The following is a 10,986-nucleotide window of genomic DNA, read 5'->3' on the forward strand; positions in this document are numbered from 1 at the left end:
CAATGTTAGTACAAATACAACCACAAAACATGACACGGAGGAAACAATGGATTTCCTACCGTGACAGTACCCTCTCCCCTAGGACGTCACCTGACGTTCCCAGCCTGCTTTACCTGTAGGTTGTAATCATCTATAAGGTGGTGATCCAGTATGTCCCGAGCAGGAACCCAGCTTCTCTCCTCCGGACCGTAACCTTCCCAATCCACCAAGTACCGGGGCAGGCGGATTAAGACGGGAAGAAATCACAGATTTAATTTTGGACACATGGAACACGGGATGAATCCTCCTGTACGCCGGAGGAAGGCTAAGACGCACGGTTACCGGATTAATAATTTTGGTAATAGAAAACGGGCCAATAAATTTGGGAGCAAGTTTGTTAGAAACGGAACGCATAGGAATATTCTGGGTAGAAAGCCACACTCTTTGACCGACGACGTAACGGGGAGGCTTCGACCGGTGGCGATCGGCCTTAGCCTTGGTGCGCGACCTAGCCTGGAGCAGAGCTCTGCGAGCTCTGGTCCAGGTGCGGTGACACCTCTGGACTAGTGCGTGTGCGGAGGGGACCGAAACCTCGGATTCCGTACTGACAAAATTAGGTGGTTGGTACCCTAAACTACACTTAAATGGAGACATGCCCGTAGATGACACTGGCAAAGAATTGTGTGCGTACTCCACAATTGAGAGTTGCTGACACCAGGACGAAGGATTCTTGGAAGCTAAACATCGCAAAACCCTTTCGACATCCTGATTGGCTCGCTCGGTTTGACCATTGCTCTGGGGATGGAACCCGGACGAAAGACTAACAGTCGCTCCTAACAATTTACAGAATTCTCGCCAAAATCTGGACACAAATTGGGGACCCCTGTCAGAAACCACGTCTGTCAGAAGGCCATGTATACGGAAGACGTGGTCAATGACAGCTACTGCTGTTTCCTTGGCTGATGGTAATTTGGGCAAGGGAATGAAATGAGTCGTCTTCGAGAACCGGTCCACTACGGTTAAAATCACCGTATTGCCCTTAGAGGGCGGGAGGGCGGTAATGAAATCTAGCGAGATGTGGGACCAGGGTCTCGAAGGGACAGACAGCAGTAAGAGTAACCCATCTGGAGGTCGATTGGAAGTCTTACCAATAGCGCAAACCGAACAAGCCAAGACGAAGTCGTGGACGTCACGAGCCATACCAGGCCACCAAAATCGTTGCATGACTAGAAACCTAGTTCTACTAACCCCTAGGTGACAAGCAACACTGGAACAATGACCCCACTGGAGAACGTCTGACCGTAACCCCTCCGGCACAAACAATCGGTTCGGTGGGCAACGAGCCGGGGGCGTTACCCCTTCTAAGGCAGTCAAAACCTTCGATTCGACCTCCCATCTGAGCGCGGAGATAATGATGGTCCCCGGTAAAATGGGCTCGGAAGTAGCAGTACGATCGGAACGCTCAAAAAGACGGGATAAAGCATCGGGTTTGATGTTTTTGGAACCCGGCCGGTAAGAAAGTGTAAAATCGAAATGACCGAAAAACAATGCCCACCGAGCCTGCCTGGAGTTAAGTCTTTTGGCGGTTCTAATGTATTCGAGATTCTTATGGTCCGTCCATATAATGAAGGGTACACCCGACCCTTCAAGCCAGTGACGCCATTCTTCCAGTGCAAGTTTGACTGCCAACAACTCTCGATTACCAATGTCATAATTAACCTCCGCAGGGGATAAACGGTGAGAATAATACGCGCAAGGATGAACCTTTCCGTCTGAGGATGCGCGCTGGGACAACACTGCTCCTACCCCCACCTCTGACGCGTCGACCTCCACTATGAATTGATGTGAGCGATCAGGGGTGACGAGAATGGGAGCCGAAACAAAGCAGCTCTTCAGTTTGGCAAACGCAGCCTCGGCTGCGTCTGACCACCTGAACGTCAATCTAGGGGAGGTCAAAGCGGTCAGAGGCGCGGCTAGTTGACTGAAATTGCGAATGAAACGCCGGTAAAAATTGGCGAACCCCAGAAATCTCTGCAGGGCCTTGCGAGACTCTGGGGATGGCCAATCTGCCACAGCCTTAACCTTCTCAGGGTCCATGCGAACACCCTCAGTCGAAATGATGTGTCCTAGAAAAGAAACAGACTGTGCATGAAAAACGCATTTCTCCGCCTTGACAAAAAGACCATCCTCTAACAGCCGCTGAAGCACTCGTCGTACGTGTTGCACGTGTTCCTGGAGAGACGAAGAAAGAATCAATATGTCATCCAGGTAAACATATATAAACAGATCGACCATGTCTCGTAACACGTCGTTAACGAGTGCTTGAAAGACTGCCGGCGAGTTGGTTAGCCCGAAGGGCATGACGCAATACTCAAAATGGCCTCTAGGGGTGTTAAAGGCAGTCTTCCACTCATCCCCCTCCCTGATGCGGACCAAATGATAAGTCCAATTTAGTGAAAACGGACGCTCCCTGGAACCTCTCAAAAGCTGAAGACATAAGCGGCAAGGGATAGGTATTCTTTACCGTTATGTTGTTCAACCCTCGGTAGTCAATGCAAGGTCGCAAGGATCCGTCCTTCTTTCCCACAAAAAAGAACCCCGCCCCCGCTGGAGAAGAAGAAGGGCAGATGAACCCCGTTGCTAGAGAACTGGATATATATTTCTCCATGGCCGCCGTCTCTGGAATAGACAAGGAATATAACTTGCCCTTAGGCGGAGAAGTACCTGGCAATAACTCTATCGCACAGTCATAGGGACGATGAGGAGGAAGAGAATCAGCCCGAGACTTACTGAACACCTCCTTCAGGTCGTGGTACTCCGCGGGCACGTTAGCCAAATCCACTGCTTCCCCCTGAAACACAGACTCAGAAACATTAACACCAGCAGACAAAAGACAAGACAAATGACATTCCTCGCTCCAGCTAACCACAGATCCGAGACGCCAATCGATCCTGGGGTTGTGTTTATGGAGCCAGGTGTGACCGAGAACAATGGGGGATAGAGGTGAGTCCGTGATGAAGAATGAAATCTCCTCCGTATGGTTACCAGCTGTGATGAGAGAAACCGGTAGAGTGGTCTGTGTGATGACAGGCAGTTTGTGTCCGTTGAGTGCAAAAGGTGCAATGGGGTGTTTGAGGGAGGTGAGAGGAATGTTGAGCTTCCTAGCCAATTTGAAGTCCATGAAATTGCCCTCGGCCCCAGAATCCAACAAAGCGTGATGATTGAGTGCGTGGGTAGACCACCGTAGACTCACCGGAAGGAGTGTCGATGTAGATGAGGTCTTCTTGGCAGAGATCCCACCCGATAGTAGCCTCAGTTTTACTATCGGGCTTGGTCTTTTACCGGACAGCGCTGGATGTGATGTTCTTGGCTGCCACAGTACAAACACAGTCCCAGGGATCTCCGCCTGATCCTCTCCTCCCGGGAGAGCCGAGCTCGCCCCACCTGCATGGGTTCAGGATCTCCAGGTGGGCTGACCGCAACTTCTGAGCGCTGACGCTGAGCCTCCGGTCTGGTCGCGAGAACTGCTCTCCCCTTCCGTCTGTCGGCTTGGTCGAGTCGGTTGTCTATCCTGATGGCGAAGTCAATAAGACCATTGAGAGAAGTGGGGAGTTCAGCGGCGCGGATCTCCTGTTGGATGCGGTCAGCCAACCCATGCAGGAAGTGATCCCACTGCGCCTCTTCGTTCCACTTACACTCCGCCGCCAGGGTGCGGAACTCGATCGCGTAGTCGGATACGGACCTGTCTTCCTGACGTAGGTCCGTGAGAAGTCTAGCCGCCTCCCTCCCGGCGACGGAGTGGTCGAAGACCCGTCTCATCTCCTCCGAAAGGGTGTGGAACGAGGCACAGCAGCTGTCTTGGTTCTCCCACACCGCCGTCCCCCAGAGGGCAGCCCTCCCCGTCAGTAGTGACAAGACGAATGCCACCTTCATCTCCTCGGTGGTAAACGTGCGGGGCTGTAAGGCGAAGTGCAGAGAACAATGTGACAGAAATGATCGACAAAACTTCGGCTCACCCGCATATTTCTCTGGAATGGGGAGGCGTGGTTCGGACTGGGAAATCCCTCCGGAGACGATCGGCGGTGTGGGTGGCGTGGGAGGCGCAGCGGGTGGCGGTTGTTGTTGATGTTGAGCCTGGAGAGCGAGCTCGGACACCTTCGTCACCATTGCTTGGAAAGCTCGACCCATCTCATCTATCGCCTTGTCTTGGTGATCCATACGACCAACGGCTCTCTGCAGAATGTCCTCCAGATGAGATGGGGAGCGATTGCCTGCTGCTTCCATGATGGTCAGATCCTACTGTGACGGCTCGTAAGAGAGGAGGAAGCAATTGCAGGTAATTAGAATGGTTATTTATTGATGGTAGAAAATACAGCAAAAATTAAAGATGAAGGCACTGTCCAGGATGTGGGCAATGGTGACGGAAGGTCTACAGTGGCGTGAGAAGTGCTGGATGGTGAAGTCGGTGGTGACGGTGTAGACGGTCAATGGATGAAACCAGAATGAGACCGGAACACTCACACGAAGACGACAACACGAACACAATCCAGAACACGAACACGGGAGACGGTAATCCAACAGAGAGGCTGCAACATGAATGAGGATCTGACAACAGACAGAGAGAGAGGTGAGTATATGTAGCTGAGTGGGGATGAGGATCAGCTGGAGCGAGACAATCAACACCCAGGTGACAACAATCAACCAAACGAGCACATGGAGACAACGTGAGTACAAATACAACCACAAAACATGACACGGAGGAAACAATGGATTTCCTACCGTGACAGAGATCTGATTTATTTCTATAATAAGTGCTTGCGTAAGTTGTAATCTTTCCTTGTCATATCTTTTACATTTTATTAAAATAGGTTCAACTGATTCAGGAAGATCACATTTAACAAAAAGTCCAGACACATGTTTTTCCTCTTATAAATAATGACTGATTAAGTGCAATGGATTCAATTCTATGACGAGATCTTCCTTTCTACCCCCAAAATGCTCCTTGGATAGACATATCCACTGGTGAAAACAGAAAATAAATATGCTGTCTATCCATAGGTGAAAATATAAAATAAATAAATGTCAATCCAGAGGTGAGAACTAAATATGCTGTCTATCCAGAGGTGAAAATATAAAATAAATATGCTGTCTATCCAGAGGTGAGAATAAATGACTGCCCACTGCTCTGGGTGTGGGTTCACGGTATGTGTGTGCACTTCAGATGGGTTAAATGCAAAGCACGAATTCTGAGTATGGGTCACCATACTTGGCTGTATGTCACATCATTTAAATGATTAAAAAATGTATTATAGATAAAAAAGACTTAGATGTATTCTTGACCCAAATACATTTTTCACAGAAAAAGAACGACAGTGGTCCTAAACAACAACCCTGAGGGACACCCCAAAGAAATGCATGAATTATGAGTTAGACATGTTCTTGATTGCTATTGTGAGATTCACCCAAATGCCTTTCTTTTAGAACAAGAATGAAAGCAATAAAATTCTGCAAAAAAAAGAGAAATGATATACAAGTGCTATAACAAGTCTCAGTTAGCTTAAACGCAGTACACATTAGCACGTTATTATTTATTATTTAATAAATAAAAAGAAAACCGATAGAATAGAAAAGGTACAGAGCAAGCTAGTGTTAAAGGTCTTTTTTGCGTTTGTTATTTGCTTGACTTCAACTTCGTTCACTGCTTGTGTGTTGTGCCTTGCATCTGTCAGAGTGTTTGCTGATTTTCTGAACTTTGCCTTTCCCTGGTTTTGAAATGTAGCATCAGCAAAACCCTATTGATTTTCCCTATATAAAAAAGGATGGACGAATGAGCGTAAACTGTGCTTGAGGTTAGGGGTGGATTCACACACAAGACAAATATCACACTCGTGTTTCAGATCGATCTCAGTGTTTCAAACATTTCAAAGGTTGCCATTGTGGGCTTTTCAGTGAACCAATGAAGAAAATGTTTCTCAGATTACTTTTGTTGTGTTTGTGGCATTTGATTGGTGAGTTTTAAACCTTGTGTTTTTTTTTTTTTTACGGCTTTAGTTGTTTTGCTACAGAATTATAGTTAAATTAGTCACATCAATTTAGTATTCACAAAAAACTCTAGTTATGTGACATGCTTTTAAAAACTACACAGATATGTAGTAGCTATTCAGCTGTGTTTTTCTTAAATATGATGACTTATTCTTCAGTGTTGGCTAATTTCCATCTCGTGAAGCCCTAGTTTAGACACTCAGACCTTGTGCTGTATTTTGAGAGCAGTAATGTGATGAAACTTTTGGTCAGAGAGGACATATACTGTCATGGAGCTGAGAGCAGTCCAGTGTTTTACATGCACTTCTTCAAATCAGCAGAAAGCAAAGAGACCAATATTGAAAACAATCATCTCCTGTCACTGATGCAACCTCCCTGAAATGAAATCGGCTCTAAATGTTCTCATCTGAAGTATATGTTTTCTGTGTATGATGTTGTGTGGAGCTCAAATCAACTTTTATTCCAAATCACAAACATACAATTATTATGACACATACCGGCTTGCTTCCGTTGTGTCCCACAGCTGTGTTTGGTTTTAAAGAGAGGATCTCAGTGAACGAGGGAGAGTCGATCACTCTTAATTCTGGTCTCACTGAAATACAGACAGATAATGACATAGTGTGGACGTTTGGAAATTACAGGTCTGCCATAGCTATAATCAACAGAGTGACCAAAAGTATACTTGATAATCCTGATGTGAGATTCAGAGACAGACTGAAGCTGGATCATCAGACTGGATCTCTGACCATCACAGAAAGCAGAATATTAGACTCTGGACTTTATGAAGAGACCGTCACCAACAGCAGCGATTTAGAGATTAAATACAATTCGATGTTCGATGTTTCTGTCTACGGTGAGTCACAATTACACTCATTTGTGCTACTAATACACATTTAGGGCAATGCAAAGACTTTTTACACTAACAAGAAAGTTTTACTTCTTTGTAACCATGACCTTAAGGGAATTTTGGTTTCTCAGTTCAAGACACACACATAACAGTCGGGTTCATCGATGTTTCACATTCAGTTTTCACTTCCACTTCATTCGTTTTATTTCGTATGTCAATGCCTCACTGAGTCTCAGTAAATGCATTCAGTCAGTGACTAATAAAATACTGTTACTCACTGTTCATTTATCCTCACATGTGCTTACATGAATAAACTTATTTTAGTGAAGGCTTTAATTATCGTATAACTATAAACTGTGAGAAACTCTGTGCACTACAGAAAGTTTTGTTGAGACCGATACAAAGAAGTCAGCGATGGAGGGAGATTCGGTCACTCTACACAGTGGTCGTACTTATCTGAATGATGACTGGATTCAGTGGTGGTTTATAAATAAAGACAATTTAATAGCTGAAATCAATATACCAGAGAGCAGATTCTCTGTGTATGATGATGTTCTTGATGGGAGATTCAGAGACAGACTGAAGCTGGATTATCGAACTGGATCTCTGACCATCACAAACATCACAACTCAACACTGGAGAATATGAACTTGAGTACAACACTAGGAGCAGGCCTTCTTTTCATCTCGATGTCTACAGTGAGTTAATGATCATTTTCTTGTGTTCTATTAATTATTGCTGATAATAGAAGCACATCATATTTAGTTGTTGTTTTATTCTTTTTTTTCTTTACAATTATTCCACCTAAATTTGTTTAACTTTCTACCGTATATCAGATGTTGTGAAATGCTCTGCCTGAACATCTTCATTCATCCTCATTTCTCTTTATTCTCTCATGTTTCCAGCTCATCTTCCTGTTCCTGTCATCAGCAGAAACACTTCACAATGTTCATCTTCATCATCATCACAGCAGAATTGTTCACTGCTGTGTTCAGTGGTGAATGTGGGTCATGTGACTCTCTCCTGGTACAAAGGAAACAGTTTATTGTCCAGCATCAGTGTGTCTGATCTCAGCATCAGTCTCTCTCTACCTCTGGAGGTGGAATATCAGGAGAAAAACAGCTACAGCTGTGTGATCAACAATCCCATCACAAACCAGACCACACATCTGGACATCACTCAACTCTCTCAACCATGTTCAGGTACAGCAGAGCTGATATTAGTTGATGTCGGCACTGATATTAATGTTTATTGACTGAGCTGATCTGAGCTGATGTATTTATTCCTCAGATTTGGTGAAGCTGTGATCCGATTGGTCCTCTCTGCTCCGGTGGGTGCGGCTACTGTCCTTGTTCGTGACATCAGATCCAGGACTGAATAATATTAAGCACATATGACGATGTGATTTCAGTGATTGACATTTAAATAATTGAATCTCCATTTATTTATAATGGCTTTATATATTCATCTCCTGGTATCAATGTTCATTTCCACTCTAAAAGAGGATTTCAAAAACGCTTGATTGCTTGTTAAACCTGTTGTGATCAGATTTTTTCACAGCTAATGTGTTGTGATGTTTGATGCATACTATGCATGATTCTTTTGTGATGTGCTGCCAGTTTAATATACCACAGAATGCTAATAACTGATCTTCATCACAGTCTGTGAATGTTTCTTGTTTCAGCAGTACATCCGCCAAGCCAAATGTCTCAGGTAATCAAATGTGATTTTTTGAAAATGAACAATTGAATTTACAGTTTACTTAATGTTTTCGTTCATTTAAACTCAAACGTTTTGTTGTACAACACAAGTAAACATTATAAATGTGATTCACTGGTTTTTGAGTCAAAAGGACTTTGCAGTGGTTTTCCTCTCTTTTATCTGTACAGTAACGTGGTTTGATCTGTTAGGTAGATAAACAGCTTCTGCTGCATGTTAGTATGTGTTAATAGTTTGTGGGTGAAGCGGTTTTTCCCTTCTAGTACGATAAACTAGTGCATGTGCATGCTTTCACTGCGTGATTTAGCCTATTATCAGTGCCATTAAATCACCCTGAAATGACTTTGTCATATTAAATATGATCTTTTATATTTAAACATATATAAAACTTTTTATTTATATCATTTGATAAGGAATATTATGTGAGCGACAGTGCTGTTTTCTTGAATATCAGCATGATTGCAAATGTGATATTAATTTTATGCAACAGGAAGTTAACATCTTCGTATCAGTTTACAGTGAATCCAGTGAACTCCATCTCTGCTGTGAGTTTAACATGCATTTGGGATACGCAACATGTCCCAGTTACACATTATTTCCATATTAGTGTAATTTCCAGCATTTTTCTGGACACAGGTTTGAGTCCACGTTAAATTCCAGGTACAAAGTGCAAAGACTTTTTTCTCTGTTCAAGTTGGCACTGAAAATGTGTTGTAGCTGTTAATTTTGGATTGCCAAAGTGGGAACCACTGTAGTCTTAGCGCTAGTTTGATAACGCGTTTGTAAGCTTTATAAACACTGAACACGTGCAAACATGCTTTTGGCTGAGCTAGGGTGTCCTTGTGTAACTTAGCCACTCTTCTGCTATTAATCTTCAATCAGGCCCAGAATTAATGTGAAAATGTAAGATCAGCAAAAGCTCGTTGATTTTCATGACGATAAAGGAGATGGACATGTGAGCGGAAACACTGACTGAGGTCACATCCAGATCACAGTTCAGTTGTGAGTGTTTTCAGACATTTTATGCATCACTGTTGTGGGTTTTTCAGAGAACCGATGAAGAACATGTTTCTCAGATTAGTCTTGTTCTGTTTGTGTTTCTGGCGTCTGGATGGTGAGTTTGAAATGTGTTTTTATGGCTTCAGTTCTGGTTAATTATTAAAAGTACTTTAGTAAAGCTGCATTAAATCAAGATCGAGTGATTTTAAAGCTTTAATCTGTGATAAACTCTCCAGGTCAGTTGGATTATGTTATGACACCAGTGTTCGTGATGGAGGGAGATTCAGTCACTCTAAACTCTGGTCTTATTGAAATAATGGATGATGGTCTGATTCTGTGGGTTTGTTTAGATAAATTCACTTTAAATGCTGAAATAAATAAACCGGCCGACAGAATCACTGTATATGATGATGTTCTTGATGGGAGATTCAGAGACAGACTGAAGGTGGACAAACAAACTGGATCTCTGACCATCACAAACACCACAACTGAAGATACTGGACTTTGTCGACTACACATCAACTGTATAATGAAGATTTTCTTTCTCACTGTCTATGGTGAGTTATATAATTGTTTCAAATGTTTTATTGTTTAATCATCACAAAGATACAAGTATTCATCCACACGCCATTTTGCTTCTGTTGTTGCTGTTGTTTCGAATGTAAGCTTTGTTTACTAAAACCCTGTTTGTGTTTGTTCTTCAGCTGTGTTTGGTGATGAAAGGAAGTCAGTGTCAGTGAAGGAGGGAGATTCAGTCACTCTGAACTCTGGTCTTACTGAAATAAGAGAAGATGATGGTCCCATTCAGTGGATGTTTGTAGATGCTTTAATAGCTTTTATCTTAAAAGTGTCTAACGTCTACACTGTATTTGATGACAATGGGAAATTCAGCAACAGACTGAAGCTGGATCATGAAACTGGATCTCTGACCATCACAGACATCAAAATGAAACATACTGGACTTTATAAACTTCAGATCAACAGCGTGGTCAAGAGTTTCATTCTCACTGTCAAAGGTGGTAAATATGTGTTTCATCTGTTTGATTTTTTATTAGAGTCGATATCCTCGGTCTGCCACATTGAGCAGTTGTGCTTGTCTTCCTTTCTGTCTTTCTCCCATTTCACTTCATTTCTACTCTTTATACCATTCTGTATCAATGAAAGCAAAAAGGCAAAAAATTAAGTAATAAAATTAAAAATAGCAAACTATTTCAGTAAACCATATATAGAGTTATTTAAAGATCATAATCTATTTTGTGTTTGTTTTCCAGTCGTTGCAAATGCACGGATGTCAGTGTCAGTGATGGAGGGAGGTTCAGTCACTCTAAACGCTGGTCTTACTGAAATACAGACTGATGATCTGATTCAGTGGACATTTGGAAATAAAAACACCATAATAG

At 43.2% G+C, this 10,986-nt stretch overlaps 1 protein-coding gene across 1 annotated transcript; it reads left to right on the forward strand.

Moving 5' to 3' along the window:
* The first annotated feature begins 6,507 nt into the window (after positions 1–6,507).
* LOC113040759 (uncharacterized) lies at positions 6,508–10,694 on the forward strand. The gene is made up of 6 exons (XM_026199015.1): positions 6,508–6,874; positions 7,248–7,452; positions 9,078–9,132; positions 9,828–10,143; positions 10,291–10,383; positions 10,478–10,694. The coding sequence occupies exons 1-6, from the start codon at positions 6,508–6,510 to the stop codon at positions 10,486–10,488; spliced, it is 1,047 nt and encodes a 348-aa protein (XP_026054800.1). The 3' UTR covers positions 10,489–10,694.
* The last annotated feature ends 292 nt before the right edge of the window (positions 10,695–10,986 follow it).

Source organism: Carassius auratus, chromosome 22, assembly GCF_003368295.1.
Source record: "Carassius auratus strain Wakin chromosome 22, ASM336829v1, whole genome shotgun sequence".
In the NCBI taxonomy this organism is placed as follows: domain Eukaryota; kingdom Metazoa; phylum Chordata; class Actinopteri; order Cypriniformes; family Cyprinidae; genus Carassius; species Carassius auratus.